At 54.6% G+C, this 17,484-nt stretch overlaps 1 protein-coding gene across 3 annotated transcripts in view; it reads right to left on the bottom strand.

Moving 5' to 3' along the window:
• The window catches only part of PRKCB (protein kinase C beta), a 132,571-nt gene that overhangs the window by 70,317 nt on the left and 44,770 nt on the right, over positions 1–17,484 (bottom strand). For 2 of the 3 annotated variants that reach the window (XM_075104588.1, XM_075104587.1), the window contains exon 3: positions 8,827–8,909. In XM_075104588.1, the coding sequence (XP_074960689.1) occupies positions 8,827–8,909 (83 nt within the window). Of the gene's footprint in view, positions 1–8,826; positions 8,910–15,722; positions 15,778–17,484 lie in introns of those variants that run through there. The other variant, XM_075104589.1, reaches the window with a different exon arrangement.

Genomic DNA, 17,484 nt, shown 5'->3' on the forward strand with positions numbered 1-17,484 from the left:
GCTGGCGTGCTGCTGGCCGGCCTAACGTGTCTGTGGGTGCGAGCATCGCGGCTTGGGCTGCTTCCATGTCAAACCTGTGGCCACAGATAAAACCTGCCCTTGACAGCCTTCCTTGACAGCTTCCAGCAAGTTAATACATTTTTATTGACAAAAGATCTCATCTGCTAGTCAGACAACTGCAGAGGGATATGGATGACAGTTATTCTTCTCTTGCTGCTGCCAACACTGAATAAAATGCACTCCCTTACCGAGCAGCAAAAATAAAGCCAAACTCAGCTTTTTTTTCCCTGATCAGCATTAGCATCTCAACATCGCTTCAAGATGTCTGTTATCTTTCACACGCCTTGAGAGTCATTTTATTATAGTGTAAGCTCTCCTCCATGAGAACGGGGCTCCCACAGCGCTCGCCCTGCACCCTGCAGCCTCCACGTTGCCTGAAACAGCACAGAGACCCCCTGAAACACCTCCTGCCCGCAGGACACTGTCACCGGTGCCACCCGGGTGGGACCAGGCTGCACCACCCGCCTCATCGCCCTCGCCATAGCTACGCTCTGCACAAACCCAGCTCAGACCCAGTGCCAGGTCTCTGGAGCCACAGGCAGGGAACGGACCCAACCACCCCCCCTCCAGTCCCCTCCATTAACCAGGGGGGCCGCAATCTTAACGGGGGTAACTAGACACACACCCTGAGAAAAGAGGTTTTCAATTACAGGGCTGAAGAGATGTGCAGGTTGGCAGGAGAAAGAGCTGGTCTCCGGCAGAGCCAGGGAAGCACCAGAAGGTGCTGGGAGGGAGCAAGGCAGATACATCTTCATCCCACGGGAACCGTCACCGGCTGCCTGCGCTGGCAGGAGCAGCCAGCATGTGCCCTCGTGCAAGGGGCAGATGGCACACCGCAAGAGCTGGAGAAGTTAATTAGCAAGACAAAAGAAAGCAGCAAGTTGCAGCGAGGCCGTGAAGGTCTGCTTACGCACCAGAGATGCCGCCAGGAGAGATTGGCGTCCTGCTCTCTGAGGCAGGACCTGGGCAAGAGGGTGCTTAGCGCCTTCGGGAAGGTCCTGCCTCAGCGGGCACGGCTGGAGGAAGGGAAGGGAGCTGCACGTCCCGCCTCCACCCTCTGACCGGCAGAGCCCACCGAGAGCCCCGCGACGCCCGCCTGCGCAAGGGGACTACCCCGCAGCAGCCGTCCCTTCCCGCCGCGGATAGTCCCGGAGAGGAGAAGCGTGAAGCAGCTGCTGGTTTCCAGGTAGTACAAACGGCATCTTCATCGGTTCCGCTGCCGAAGCCTCATCGCTGATTGTCGCCAGCCCACGTTTGCCCAAACGCTCTGGAGAATAAACCAAACTTGGGAAAGTGAAGTGACCCTCTGCACCCTGCTACAAGTGTGAGCCTGGGACCTGGTGACGCTGTGCCTGAAGGGGTAACGACCACGTACCGATGCCGCGAAGACAGCTTGTGACCGCAGTAACACCTGCATGACCCACGCCCTGCAAAGTGCCTCTCTTGTTCTGAAGGAGCGACACTTTTGTCAGTACAAACACTCAGCTCCGGAGCTTTTCAAGAAAGGAGGAGCCCAAGACAGAGATTAAACGATTCTGCATCCAGCAAACGAGGCGTGGAAAGGCCGAAGGTGCTGCCGCGATAGCATTGCGGAAATCCGTTCCCAAAGCTGCAAATGGTGGAAAAATTAAACGCAAAATCAAAATGAAGCTACATTGGCCTGTTACCTTCCTAGAGGAACTCTGATACGTATTAATGCATCCTGATTAGATGACCTTTAGCAGGGTAATGCAAAGAAGGTCATTTTAATGATTATTTTGCCTACAATTTAAATAATTATGCATTCTACTAATAGCTCTGACTATAATTAGGTTTGCCAACTGCATTACATTACACATGCCTGACTTCAGCTCCTGAAGACCTGGCCATATTTCAGAAAGCTTCAGCTGGAACGATCACGCTAGTTCTGCCTCCTGCGGAGCGGAGAGCGCTGGAGCGTCGGCGCTCGCAATGGAAAACAGCAGGGATTCAGCACGGGAATTGGTGGGTTTGGGCTGGCTGCCCTCTCCAGAACAGCCGGCGTTCAGGGATGCAGGGGAGAGGCCGCAAGCTGAGAGCACGGCGCAGACCTTTCGGAGGATTGCACGCCCTCGCGGCCGTGGGAGCCCAGCCCGGCGGCGCCGGCAGAGCCCGCAGCCCTCGCCGGCCGCGCTTCGCAGCTCAGCGCAGCGCACGTTCCCACCAGGCTGGAGCAGCAGGCGGTAACAACGCCGTTGCCTTCAGCCAGCCAGTGCTGGCAACAGGCCCACGGTCCTCAGCAACACCGCTGCCCGAAACACAGACCCGCTGCCACATCTTCAGCCGTCAGAAAAAAAAAAAAATCCTGCTATCACTTAAGAGCAATCTAGCATGAAAGCAGCCCTGGCATCTTCAGCACCAGCATTGACTGGGTTTGTTCAGCCTTGAGAAAAGGAGGCTCAGAGGGGATCTCATCCCCGTGTACCAGCACTTAAGGGGCAGCTACAAAGGAGGTGGAGACTCCCTTTTTACACAGAGTCCCATGTTGAGGACAAGGGGGATGGACACAAGTTGCCCTTGGGGAGATTCCCATTGGACACGGGAGGGAAATTTTTCACACTGAGGACAGTCACCACTGGAATAATCTCCCCAGGGAAGGGGTTGGCTCGGCCACGTTGGGCACCTTCAAGAGTCGGCTGGACAGGGTGCCGGGCCGTCTTATCTAGGCTGGGCTCTTCCCAGAAAGGTTGGACTAGATGGTCCCTGAGGTCCCTGCCAGCCTGGGATTCTGTGATTGACAGCTACAGCTTCATTCTCTATTGCAAGAAGCAATTAATTTTATTTCTTACTTAGAGGCCCTATCACTGCCATATAACTAGTCCCCCTCTCCTTAGATAGGACATTGCTGCTTGGTGGGCTTTGCAAGGTTAAACACTCCATGCTTGCTCTCCTCAAGGAGGTTCAAACACAACCAGATCAAGCAGAGAACTGCTCCAGAGCAGGACTAGGCAACAGGAACAGGAGGCGGCTTTGACATTTCACTGCTCTCCAGTTATTTCATTATGCTCCGAAAAGTGTAAAATGCCAGCCTCCCCCCAGGGTGATCTGCTCAATACATGCAAAGCCACCGTCCCACAAAGTGCTTAAGCACATACTTAATTTTAAACAGAAGAGTTTTATTTAAATAACTAGCATTACTCAGCATCCATAAGCATTTTACAGGATGCAAAATGTTTCTCTCCTTGATTCTCGAGTAACTGTGAAGCACTACAAGATCAAGGAGCAAAGTTAGAAAATTGTTTTCTTTTAATATATTTTTTTCCCCCTGGGCTCCATGACTGGCATCCTAGAACAGAGCAGCTCCAAGGATGAAAGCCAGCAGCCAGCTGGCATTAAAAGCTCCAGCCCAGGCTGGGATCTGGCTGGAACTGCAGCATCTCTCGACTGCAGCCTGTTCCAGCCGCCGCTCTGCCCTGCCCCTGCAGCTGCCGAGGATGGGGATGCCATCTCGCTGAATGAGCCTCTTCCCTCTCCAGCTCGGCAAGATCACGTGGCCCGCTGTGAGGATGAACCACTGCAAGGTTTAAACAAATGCAATCAAGTAAACTCACTCTTTCTGTAAGATTTCATTGGATAGTAATATCTGTGAAAGGAAAGACCAGATTGCTGCACTTACCGAAAAAATGCGTAGCTGTAATTGTTACAACCTAGATGCTACCAGCATTTCACATAATTGTAGGTCCCTCTGGATTCATGCCGTGGTTATCAGCAACAGCAGCGCAGAAAAAAACCTCGCGCTCGGCATCAGTCCGGAATGAAGCCCCTGTCCTCGGCTCATTCCCAAAGTAGACAGGACATTGCTGTTAGCTGAAGTGGTTTTCTGTCTCCTGCTTCAAAGCTCCTTAAGGATTATATTGCTGTAAGAAGCTTGATTGCCAGTGCAGAAGGAACCCAGTTTGCCCTGCGGGCACCCCGCGGTTACCCCCCAGCTGACAGCTGTGCAGGGGTACGAACCTGAGGGTCTCCCAGAGCCCTTTCCAAATAGCAAAAAATCCGGCTACAAAAGGGCCATTTTTGCTCCCTGCTTTAAGTCCCAAGCATCTGCATTCCTCTCTTCGTTTTCAGTAATAACATATTAAAAATTAATTAACACCAACTGGGCAGCTTTTACCCATCTGCTCAAGGAGCCACAGTGGCAGCTCTCCCCCAGCAATAATAGCAAGCAATAGGGAATTTGATCGAGGGCCTCTACGCGTGCCCTGGTATCAAGTGGCGCCTCTTAAAATGTGACAACTGAGATTTAACTTAGACCTTTCCCTCCTCAGGCAGAGGCTGCGCACAGTGACCCGCAGCCGGCCGGACAGCGCGGGGCAGGAGGAGACACGCCGGGGAGAGACCTGCTGCTCGGGGGCCAAGGGGCTGCGCTGGGCAGCGGGACCAGGCTGCCCCAGGGCCCCTCGCTGCTCCAGCTTGCACAGGGCTATGGGGGGAGAAAAAGAAAAGCATTGCCTCCACCTTCGGCCAAAACCCCGCGCACAAACAGGTGAAGCATCTCCCCAGTACCTGCTGCGAGCTGCTCTCCAGGTGATGAGCAAGGATGAGAAAGCGGTGCCGGGGTGGGCAGGTTGCCCAAACACCTGAGCAAAGTGCCAGAGGCGGCATCTGGATCACAGCCGTCCCTCCTCTCCCACTGCCAGCCTCATTTTCCTTGAGCAAGGTTAAGTGGTTTCAGCGTTTTCACCTCCCTCTGCCCTCATCGCCTTCGCCGGCAGCTTTCCGCTGGTCTCGCACCACACCGGGGTTTTCAGCTCTGCCGCCCAAGAGCCGCCCGCAGCGCCCCAGAGCACCCACCCAGCTGCTCCCAGGGCTGCAGCAGGGGCCACTCGCAGCCATGGGGCCAGCAGCACCCTCGCCCGCTGCTGTCGCCCTCCCTGGGTGCCCACAGCCACCCAGCCCCACCGCCAGCCCGGCCAGCGACGGGAGCCTGGGGCTCTGCTCACAGAGCAGCTCCTCCTCTGGCTACGTTGCACCTAAAGCAGCCTTGTAAGTCAGATTTCACCTCTCCGTGCACAATTATCTAAATATACACCTAAATTTATATATTTTTGGATATATGACATACACCCCTCGTAGCCTGAACCAGGTCTGCGGGGTGCCAGACCAGCAAGTGGGTCCTGCTGCCATTTTCTGTACGTGTTTTAGATGACAGAGAATAGAGGAGAGAAAGTGTGACCGTCAGAGCTAAATCCACGTGGCCAGAAGGAATCTCGCAGCGTGACGTTACTTAGCAGCAGAGGTTGTTGTAAAACCTCCAGCACGGCTGGCTGCAGGTCGGAGGGAGCCCGACGCACGCCTCGCTGCCCGGCGGGCACGGGGCAGGCGGCACAGGGTGCCAGGGGCTCTGCCACCTTGCCCACCCCTGGGCATTGGCACTGTGCAGAGGGACCCGCGCACGTGCACGCAAGCTTCTTAGCTTGCCCGGATGGCCAACCTCAACTCTAAGGGAAGAGCTGAAGGTAAGGTCACCTCCTCCCACCCCTACCTCATTTCCCCAGGCCTTCTGCGGTTCTCCTCGCCCTGCCGCAGCAGGCGCCCGCTGCACAGGAGCAGCAGCGGAGGCAATGAGCAAAACCGCCCAGAAAAAAAACAGGGGCATGAAGACGGGCGGTGCAAAGCCATCGCTTCCCCCTCATGCAACTCCACCTGGGACCAGCACGCTGGGACGCATGCCGTGTGGGCACGCCGTGTGCGCAGACGTGCACGCTCACACTCAGGCCTTACCAGGGACCCCGATTGCGCCCCCCTGGCACAGGCCCAAAGCGTCCAGAGACTGAGCCAGAAGGACGCTTTTATCCCAGCCAGGCCCCGTGCCAGAAGCAGAGCGATGGATCCCTCTCCTTGACCGCCTCTGCAAGCAATGCACCCAGCACGCAGCAGCTCCTGCCCATGCCTCCGCTTCAAGAGGGTCTTCAAGCTTGCTCCAGGCACAGCAAAGCCCCCGGGGCCTCGTGTCCTGCAGCCCGACACCCATGCCACCCTGCTACCCTCCCCTCGGGTTTGCTGCACCACTGCAAAAAGGGCCACCGGTGCCGCGGCTGCTCCCACGGAGGCTGTGCGGGATGGAGCCGCAAATACCCGCTGCCACGGTTCAGGCAGGGGGTACGGCCATCACCCGGGCCCGGGCACAAACCCTGCCGACTGCTCTGGGTCAGGGTGCTCAGACAGGACCCTGGCAGCCTCTCCTGACCTTCGGGTTCATCAAGATGCGTTACAGACTAACAGTCTGCAGGACCAGAGTATTCGTAGATGCATTAGTCTCTCTCGGGTTGGCATCTCTACTGCATCTCCTTTTCTCCTCCACTAACTAATTTTTAAGGTTCAACAGCCATTAATACACTGCAATTAGCAGTAGCCCCTATGGAGGAGAAAGCCTTCAGTGAGGAAAGCGATAGGCATATACAAAGTGCCCGGGGCGGGGGTTAAAAAAGCCCCCGCATAATATCTTGACTAATTGCCTGGTGGGAAGCAGAAATAAAACTGGGCTTATTAAAGTGTGCACAAGCCCAAGCCTGAAAGCAGCCTTTTTCGGGGCTGCTCCTGCAGCAGCCCCAGCAGCCACACTGGCAGCACAGGGGAGCAGGACCCAGGCTGCTGCGGCACCGACCTGGGCAAGCTGGAAGCCACCTACCAAGGCAGCTCAGCCTGTGGGAAGCAGCCAAAAGCTTCGTTATCAGCTCGTTACAATTAACGCTCTGCCAGGCATCCTTTCCGGGGGTGGAGGAGCGCTGTCAAGTAGGCTTCAGCACGCTGGAGGCGCCGGTGCTGGGGTGCTGCAGGGCTGCGAGCGCTCGTGCCCCGGGAGGTCGGATGTCGGGGGGCTCAGGGTCAAACAGGGTTTTGCACAGGCGGGTTCCTCCATCAGCCACAGGCTGGGCACTGGGATCGTCACTGCTTTGCTAGAGGCAGAGCGATGACAGGGTTCAAGGGCGGTTCTGGGGATGTGGGGGGTGGTCAGGTACCATCCCACCCCGTCCCCCTACCTGGGGTCCCCGGCAGCTCTGCTCTGGAGCTTCTTTGGGACCAAAGCCCAGCCAGATCTCTCAGATCCAACCCAGAAATGCCCCAAACCCAGCACATTCACTTAGGAGGAGAAACCAGACAAAAAGGGAAGCCAGCAAGCCTGCCCTCTGGTTTGGCTGGAGAAAGGCAGTTCTGGTGGAGGACCCCAGATCCCGTGAGCCAGGCTGAGCCCTTCCCCTCCTCGTCCCCCCACAGCCCGAGGGGCACGGGCAGCCCCTGCCCAACGCTGTACCCGAAAGGGGCTGAACCCCGCCTCTGCCCCGCGCAGAGCCCTCACCCCCGTCCCCAACACCTCCCATCTACCACAGTCACGGCGCCGTTCCGGGCAGGGCGACTGACAACGCGTGTTTAGCCTCCACCTTCAGCTGCCTGTTACACTGCCTGCTCCCACTGGTGCTATTTTTAAGGGTGAGAGTTGTGGTGCACTGTCATTTCCCCAATTCGATCTCTTTTCTCCTAGCAGTTCCCCAAATTAGCTAGTTTCCACGGTAAAACACAAAAACTGCCAGACAGACCTGAAAGGCGCTGGCAGAACCGCGCCGAGGAGCCTAAGCCAGCTCCGCTCCGGGGCTCCAGCTCTCCCACTCGCCCCCGAAAGCCCGGGGAATTCACCAGGAAATGAAGCCCTTGTGAAAATAAGGATGGGGACTTAGTCAGCGGTCATTTTAGGTGGTTTTCTGGTTTTTAAAGACCAGCAATATCGTTTTCCAAAAGCCACACCTCAGCTGGTATTTCCCAGTAATTTTGTTGTCCTTGTCGATGCTGCCCGGTCAGGTCTGTGTTTTCGGAGGGAGTCGGAGCAAACGCAGCCGCATGGAGGGGCAAATCACGAGCAAGCGTGAAATGTGCCCACGGGTGATTTTTTTCCCCTGGAGAAGACCGAATGCATATATTGATTTAATTAACCCTGGAAGGTGATACGAAACAGAACTGAAAAGCCTGTGCCTGCTTTTAGCAAGAAGCCCCCGGGGCGAGGAGCAGGGATGCTGCAGGCGAGCGGCCGAGAGCCCCGACCCCAGGAGACGCCGAACAGCCACGGGCCAACACAGGACCGACACTGAAATAATGATGCAGGGCAGCAATGCCTTCGAAAAAATTAATGAGCTGAGGAGGAACAAGAACAGGCACGTTCCCCCAGGGCTGGCTCTATTCCGGCAACACGGTGGGCATCTGTTAAAGGACAGCTAATTCCTTCAGGTACTTCACTTGTGACAAAAGGTGTTGATCAAGACGTTGAACCAAGCCCTGACAGAAGAGAGAGTCGTCTTCAGCTCAGAGCACGCTGGCCAAAGTCTTAAAGCAGCTTTTTAGCACTTAGTGCTTCATACGTGTTCATTAACCCACACCTAAAACCTCGGCTCAGGTGGCAGAGCCTGGAAACGTCACGTTACCGATGGGGAAACTGAGGCTGCGACTCAAGGGACGGAAGGGAGACAGGGCAAGGCTGCAGGCTTAGCCCCAAGCTGAAACGTCTCTGCATTCCCATACGTTCTCCCTGCTCTGCTGACAGCAACTTATTGCATGATTTGAAAGTGTTTTAAGTGTCTAAAAAAATATATGAGAGCCCACATAACTATGAACGACAATCAGAGATGCCCATGAAGTAACTGCACAGAGGTGTCATCAGCCAAGAAAGCTGGAGGAACACCTTCCCCAAACTGCTGTGAAACAGTGATCCACCAAACCCCGCGCTGTGCCTTCACTCGAGGCGCTGGAACCGGTACTTACATCCGAGGCAGGGCCTTTATCAGCACCGGGGCAGGAGAAGGTGACGAACTCATGGCACCGCTTGTGCACGACGAAGCAGCAAACTGCAAAGAGAAGGAGACAGCGACAGCGTCAGGGGAACGATAAGGCGTTTGCACCACGTGAAGCCAGAGCTTGAAAAATAAAAACCTATTATATCTGATTTACGAGAAGAGACATCCAGGACTCTAAGCAGGTTTCTTTAAGTAAACCTGTGGCAGATTCTTAAACCTTACTGCATATTGTCAACTGGACCAGGCATTTCAGTAAAACAAAGGAGAAGCAAAATGCTGAACAAACGTCAAGGGAGGGCTGGGCACCCTTATGTTGGCTTCGAGCTCGATGTCACTCACTGCACACGCTCTGAGGTCACCGCCGGGTGTAAAAAAGAGGGAGAATCTGGCATTTGCGGGTATCTGAGCTGAAAAGTGCATGTGTCCAAAAATGGAAGATTGTACCGATGGGAACAGGTGGGCAATTTTCCTCCCACAGACCTGCTTTTCTTCAGCAACTCCAGAGCCTCCATTTGCCAGACCAGAAGACACGTACGTCTTCCTTTCCTCACGCACGCATGTCGATGACAAAGTCACCCTTCTGGGAATAGCACAGGAAAATTAATCCCAACATACCGCTACCCAGACTTTCAAGCACGAGTATCCAGAGGTAAATCCACATCCCTTAAACCACCAAACCCTAATAGCATGTGCTAATCTGAACCCGCCGGCCGTATTTTTGCAGTCTGTGCAGTCAAAGTGCTGTACTTAAAGGCTAACTTTTTCCCTAAACACCAAATAAGCACCTTACTTTCAGGGACAGACCTTAAAAAGGCCGCTCAGCGCTGCAGATAACTTCAACCGATGGCCCAGGCCCTCCTCTGAGGGTCTCAGCCCGCCTCACCCTGCAGCTGGAGGTGGCACTACTGCCTTGAGAAGCCAGGGTGCCCCAGGTCCGGGCAACGGAGGCACCACCTCGCGCCCCACATCACCTCCTCGTGGGTGCCAGCCCCCCAGGACCACCCGTGCCCTGCACCGCGCCTGCGCCCCGTCGCAAGGGATGGGACCTCAGCTCCGGGGCAGCAGCACCACACGTGAAGGCAGCCCGTGCAGCAACGGAGCGAAGGGAACAAGTGCTGATTTTGTGAGCGAAGCAAAGCTGCCTTTGCCTGGGGGAAACCGGGGCACCAAGCTCAGCTCTGTCTCAGGGGTCTCTTATCTGCAGCATCCTTCTCCCAGGAGCTGTGTGTAGTGACGCTGAATGAAAGAGCGCCTGCAAGATGAGAAGCAGTCTACCAGGGTTCAGAGAAACTGAGCACATAAAACAAATTGCGCAGTGCAAAAGTGAAACAGGCTTCAGTTGCATCAGTATCAGGCTTTTCCTAAGGAACAAGGAAAAGGCAAGTGCCGTTTGCCATTAAACTCACAATCCCTTATTGTGCCCTGCCACACCCAGCTTTAAACTCGTTTTCCTTTTCATATTTTTTATTACAAAAAAAAAAAACCAAACCCAGAAGGTTTGAGAGGCACAACAGCTGCTATGAACTCTCTGCTCACAGGACCTCTCCCTTGCTTTTCTGAGTCTAACAAATAAACATTTTCTCGAAAACATTGTTCACCGTTTCTGTCATTTGTATACAGAGACAGACGCATCTGGGAAACAGGAAGGAAGAAATCAGAACTCCATTAGCAAAGATGTGCCCTGAAGTGTGTGTATAAACCCAATAAGGCTCCGTGACACGCCGGAGCACAGGCGCTGTCGGGAGGTTGCACGCCGATGCCAACGTCTAGACTGCGGTGAGGGGTTCCCAGCGGAGCCAGAATAATTTCAGCTCAACAGAAGAAATACGATTGTTGCTAGGCTGAACTTCCTAATGCCATTCCTCCGTGCCATATAAAAAGGGTGTTCGCTGCAACCCTGACTCTGAAGAGGAGGTAAAGAAAGAAAAGCAGGTTCTTTGGTGCACCCCCAGCTCCTAGGAAGCTTTTGCGCTTTCGGGACAGCAATATTTGTTCCTGCTCAGGGAAAATAACCTTCCTGCCTTTGGGGTGACAGAAGCTGGGGAAGGAAAACACCCAGAATTGTCAACCCCTCGCCCGGCACCAAGCACCCCGCCGGCTCTGCCCGTGCCGGAGCCTTGCTCCGGCTGGATGCACCGAGGGAGGCCAGCGCCCGCGGGCCGGGCTCCGCTGCCCGGGGCTCCGGAGAACGAAGCCGTCACTGATCCCTTCCGAAAGGCGCGACAGGCGACCAACCTGCCTCTTGCACCACCGCAACCTGCCTGGCTCTACCGCAGCCTTCCTCGCCCCGCTCCGTCCGCCTGCTATCGGCTCCTGCGCCGTTTGCCCAGCGGATCCCCGCGGCAGCTCCGCAGAAAGCCCTGCTCGGCCGCCTGGGCACACCTCGCCGAAGCGGCGCTGGGTGCAACGGCAGATTTCTTGCAGTTCAGGAGCAGGCAGAGGAAAACGGCCTCCCCAGACGCTGCTACCAGCTCCGCGCAGCGCTCAGGCTATGATGGGGATTAAAAAAGGTTCATTTCTGCCCCTCGTAACAGCGGCTTCGCCGCCTTAGCTATCCCTCCGCGCGCTCGCTGCTCTGCTTTCCACATGTACCTCCCCTGAACGTGGCAAGGGCAGGCTGTCGGTTTGGCTTCACTTCATGGGAAGTCAGAAATCTGACCTTTCTCTCTTTTCTCTCGCAGAACGATGCGGTGCTTTGCTTGCAAAAGCAACGCTCCCAGATCCCCTCTGCACCAGGCAGGCGGGACCGGGGCCCTGCTCCGCCAGCGCATTAGCGGGGATGCGTTGCTCCCCGGAGTCTGCGTGGCACAGACAGGAGATGCAGCACATCGGCAGAGCTGTGCGTTTCAAATGCATTTGATCTGAAGAATAAAATTGAAAAGAAGCCCCCCGCCTTCAGTTGTGCTGTGCACGGAAAGAATCTGCAGTGGCTTTCTAGACTCCGCTCGTTGCACATGTGGTTTGACAGGCGGAACTTAGGCGATAAGGAGAAACACACCAGCCCTGGGCGAGCTGCTCGCTCTTGCCTCTCCAAAAACATTCATTTTACATTTTCAGTTGCATAAGAAGAAGAGGTTAAATGCCCATTTCTAGCGGCAAGAGCCACTAGAAAGCCAATGCCTGAGATGCTCAAAACCATCCCAGATTTTTATTGCAGCCTCTCCTCCATATTCCTTTAAGGTTTCACTGAAGAGTTTAGTTATTAAAGATGGCATTAAATATATACACAGAGGTGACGCCTCCTGCCCTTTGAGCAGGGACCTGAAGAACCCACTAGAAATGCAGTATTTCCTTTTCAGTTGGCAAAATAATCGCCGTGTGTTCAAAACATTCATATTACAGTTCAGTTAAGCAAATGATTCCCGAGTCACTGCAAGCCATCTTTGTGGCAACTGAATCTTTAGCAAGAAGGGCCGGTTCTCCAGCGACCAGCGTTGGATCGATCACAGACTGGAAGGACAATCTGTTGGAAGATGGTGAAGCGCTAACACTTCCCTGGGCATCCGAAGCAAACAAGAGGCTCTCTGCCGACCGCAGCGCTGCAGGCTTTGCATCCAAGGCTTCGAAGGAAGCTCTGCAAGCCTTGGAAAGATCCGTGGAAACATTTTGTGTGTGCTTAGGCGAATAGTCAATCCATGCAAAAAAAGGGCCAATAGAATTAATCGGGTATAGAAGCTTAGGCCAGTAATCCTGCCTTAACTCCTAAACGTGCATCCTACCCAAGCGATGCAAAAAGATTTGCTAGATCTTTCCTCCCGTGACTAATCCGGTGCGTTATGCTGGGAGGAGATGGCTCGCCTTCCATCCGGAGAGCCGGGCGCTGGCTCTGCACGAGCGCGGTACCAGGGCAGGCAAGGAGGCGGCTGCGGCAGGTCTGCCGGGACGAGCGCTGCCCTTTCGTCACTTCAGCGTTTTAAGCCTGTGTCTGTGTCAGTTTAGAAACTACAGGGCAAGCAGCAGTTTTCTCAGGCTGCTAATTAGATGGTTAATTTGTAAATCTTGTTATAGGGATAATAAAGTTATCGAGTCCCACTGGTGAGCTACAAACATCCCGAGTCATTTATATACAACAAAAACAAAACATTAACCTTTACAATTTGTTATTGCATAATGCAAGCATATTTACTGGCCCTAAACTCTTCTTTAGAGCTATCTCCACTGCAAGCAGCTGGGGAGACATCTCTGTCTTGGGGGTACAAAGCAAAGGATGCAAAACCCAGCAAGAGACCAAAGGTAGAGCCCTGGAGCTTGGTGACTCTCCACAGGTTTATGAGACTGGCTGGAATATACATTTTTAATAGCAGCCCCAGTGCAGTTTCTCAGATCTGGGGAGATTTGTACCAAAGCGTCAGGGCAAGATCACGCACCTCCATTCCCCATGATGCCGACGCAGCTTTGGGAAGGAAGGTCTCCTAGAAGGTTGGTTTTCAGAGCTAAGAAACCACATCAGCAGCAGGGCAACAGGGTATTTTCAAACCCCAGGAACTAGCCTTATTCTGAAGGATGAAAAGAGAGAAAATGCCAACAGTGTTCCTTAAAATATATATATATACACACATACACACACTTAAAGGCTTCTCAGCCTAAACCACTGCTCAAAAATCCTCACGAAAAACAATAAAGCAGCTTCCCAAACTGATCACAGAACCTGCAAACCAGCAAAACCTCATCAAAATGCGTTCCAAGGGTATGAGCATTGCAGAGCACGTGTCCGGCTGCACCTCCAGCACGGGAAGGGACCTCCCGGGGAAGCGAGGGCTGCTAGTGCAGCTCAGCAGTAGGCAGAACATCCATCAGCTCCCGGCTGCTGACAGCCAGCCAAACCAGGCTGCCGAACGCGGGGAGACAGGCCAGCAAATTAAAGCTTTATTTAACAGCGTGCGGTCGGGAGCAGTTGTACGTTTGCAATGTTTTGGAACAACGCTGCAAATTATTGCAGCAGACAGAAGCCCCTGGTAAGTCCTTGGCAAATGGCAGGAGGGACAAATCCAGCACTTGACTGCACTGCATGGAAATATTGCTGCGAGAAGGCGGGTAGAAGTCCCCTAATTGCTGAGGACTTTTGCCACCGTTGACCCACGGCTGGTGACCAAGAAGAGCTGCAAGCTCAGCACTGATCTTGGAGGCGAGTCCCCTCCAGCACCGCCTGCCCCGCGGCTGCCGCGTGTGCCCTGGCCATCGGGCAAGGTCTCGCCCCAGCAGCTGTCCCGCGAGTCAACAGGACAGAGCCAACTGCAAAACCTTCAGTGGAAGTGAAAACCAAGAGGGGGCAGACCTCGACGTTACCCAAAGTGCAATCAGAGAAGAGCAGGTGCTTCCAGCATCGGGGAGCAACCAGGTTTTGAGGTACCGCACCCTCCATGTGCGGGAGGGCTCCCATCGCTGCACTCCCGGAGAGAGGGCTCTGGCACCCCAAGTTGTCAGCCGAGGACCCCGTCCCTGTGCGTGTCCGAGTTAGTAAAGCACCGGGCAGAGCCACTAATAATGGGTTTCCTTGCAGCCGCCGCAGCTTGTCACTACGGCGTAGCCACTCCCGCGGGAACGGAGAGTTCCCTTCTCCCTCCAACGCTCCCAGGAAAAGCGGCAAAAAAACCCTTTGTCGGAGGGGCAGGGAGAGATGTTGCAGCATGACAGGGCCAGCTCTTACACCCCTCAGGGCTCGCCAGGACGGGCTGGGCAGCTGGCAGCCCTGGGCAGGGGGATGCTCCCGTCCACCCCGTGCTCTCGGGGGCCGCGGAAGGAGCACGGTCCCCCCGTTCCTGCCTACCCTGTGCAGGGAGCAGCCCCAGCCCACGACGCTGAAGCCCACCGGTGCGAGGGGCTCCCGCAGCCGATAGCCCGGTGCTCTGCTCTGCTTCCTCGCAGCAGCGTGGGGAGGAGCGGGAGCAGCCCTGGCCACGCTGACTCCCCCCATCGAGGGGCGACACAGGTATCGCTGCCTTTGTCTCTCACCAGGTTTGTTTATTGCAAAGACAGAGCTTGTTTGCTCTCCGTCGCCTGCATGCACACCTTCCCTCTCCTTCAGAGGATGTTCTTGTTTTCAAAATGTAAACAAATGCAAAAGAGCTTCCCCACCATATGCACCATAGCTCACCTCGCATGCTCCATCATCTCCATTCAGATGCTTTCCCAAGAGCAGACAGTTGGGCAGTTTGCCCAAAGAAACAAGAGTGCCGAAAGATTTGCTCTCAGAATACAAAATCCTTCCCAGTCCAGCGGCTTCTGCCCTTTATGAAAGCTTTAAGCTCCTTATACCAGCATCGGGCTACCTGGGGACCCAGCCCAACGAGAGCACAGGTATTCCCAGGAATACGAAAGCGCAGACAAGTCTCAGCACTACCATTTTATTTGCAAACTCCAAGTGTCTGAGGCTGCTGAGTCTGTCCCGGACAGCAGCGCAGCAGCAGCAGCCCCAAGCGCTGAGCTGCGTCTCTGCCCGTGCTGCTGCCGCCAGCACACGCGTTTTGTCCAACGCAGCGGCCGGTCCTGCTCAGAGCGGTCTTTTGGGGTATTCTGGGGGCCCGTTGCTCCCAACATACTTTGACCTTGCTCTGGATCAGATTTTTGGGATGCTAGAAGCACTGTCTAGAGGGAAAACTGCCTTGCCCCGTACCCTGGCCACACCGCAGGACTCCACTCGGTGCAAGGAGCTGGATGGCCACGAAGGGCCGCAGATGCTGGAGGGAAAGCAGTGGCATTGTGCCACCCGAAGCACCGCATCCCCACACAGCCCAAAAAAGCCAGGAGAGCCCCAAAGCTGCCTCCAGGCCACGGCAACCCTGACACAAGCTCTGCACGGGGCCCTGGCACTGGCCCGCAGCTCAGGGCTGAAAAATGCCAGGAGAGCACAAACCTGGAACGTACCTGGCAAGCACAGCACGGCTGGCTCGAGATGGTAAATCATTTCCTGACCCCTGCATGCTATCGGCTTGGAGCTGCCACATGAGATCTGATTAGCCTCATCTCCCACACCAAACGTTGTTAGCTGGCAGGAAGGTATCCAGCCCCCCTCGGAAACCCAGACGCTGTGACGAATGCCTTCCTGCAGGAATGAACCCTGCCCAGCAACGCCATGCTGCATAAAGCAGCGCTGCCTTTTGTTTGATCTCCATTTGTTGCTCTAATTTCATTGCATGAACTCCTTGTCCTGATGTTCCGAAGAAGGGGCTAATCGATCTTCCCCAAGTCCTTGATGAAATGGATTATTCAGGGAAGTCACCTCTAATGCTTCCCCTGGAGTACATCTCTTCCCAGAACAAAGATTCCCGCTGTAGGGAAGCCCTTTGTCCACCTCCGCTGGGCACGGGAGAGGGCTGGAGGCACCAAGAACAGTCTCAGGTATGGTACGTCAAATAAGGCAGACAGATGGAGAGTTAACAGAGCCAGAAGAAGGATTAAGCAAGATTCATCTAAAAATCAAACCCAGGGAGGAGTTAAAACCTCCCCAGAGAGCTGACAGAGCCGTGCTTTAGCAGATGGTTCTAATATCTCGAAGCCCAAAGATTATTTCCAGCGTATCTCAGTGTGTAGCTGCTCCCTTACAACCTGTGGAAATTCTCATTTGGACAACATTTCCACTTCCTAAGTAACAAAAGATTCAGGAAACAGCTTGGAATTTGGATTATCAAAACTGGAGAAAACAAAACAACAACAAAAAAAGAATTTTTTTTTAAAGGAGCTTTATGTTGATCCGCCTACGCTGGGCAAACCCACAGGGTCAGATGCACTAGCCCGGCTTTGCCCCGATGATCGACTGAAATGCACCACAGCCAGCAGTTGCCCACAATTTTCCATTGCCACGTTAAAAAATAAGCCCCGTTATATCAAACGGAGTCAGTGAGGCACGGTAATCATAAAATAAGGGGAAAGAAGGTTTCCAGGAGGGGAAGTCCTGAATTTCTGACAGCACTTTACAGCTTTTAATCACTTAGAGCACACAGAGAGAAGCTGAGCTAAAATTTGTGCTATTTGGATTTAATCCCCAGCTTTGGTTAAAAGCTTTCTGGAGTTCTCACAACACAAATATCTTCAGCTCCCCATCAGGCTTCAGCCCCTTCCCCCGTTGTCAGCTCCAGAGAGACACAGTGAATGCGACTTGGGCGCTCTGGGATTTTCGGGCTGCAGTTCTCTGCAGAAACCCACGGGGAAACAGCTCCGGGGACGGGGCTGTCGGACCCGAGGACGGCCGCGCCAGCCCCCACCACGGGGCAGCACCCCCAGGGAACGGCGCGCGGCTTCCACCCCTTGCGAGGCACGGGGGCTTTGCCGATGGGCGCCGTTGGGCGCGCAGCCCCGGCACGGCCGCCTGCACAGCAGCACCCCGGGGCCGGGACGAGCGGGAGGGCTAACGGAGGGCGAGGGGGGGACACCCCTGATTGAAGCAAAAGATAAAGAGGGGTGCAGGAGGTAAGGCGTGCAAGACGGCGTTTCTGCGCGGTTTGGGTTTCTCACAGAAAAGGAGAGCTGTTTTCCTTAAGGAAGAGGGGAGGAAAAGAAAAAGAGCGAGCCAGACAGCAGGCTTCTCTTCTGCCAGGTCTCACCAGCCCTATTTCTCTAGCAGACTCTGATTGCCTGAACAGCTACAAAGACTTTCAATCCAAGAAAGCGATTCTTATTCAGACCAGTT

This window comes from Phalacrocorax aristotelis, chromosome 10, assembly GCF_949628215.1.
Source record: "Phalacrocorax aristotelis chromosome 10, bGulAri2.1, whole genome shotgun sequence".
Lineage (NCBI taxonomy): Eukaryota > Metazoa > Chordata > Aves > Suliformes > Phalacrocoracidae > Phalacrocorax > Phalacrocorax aristotelis.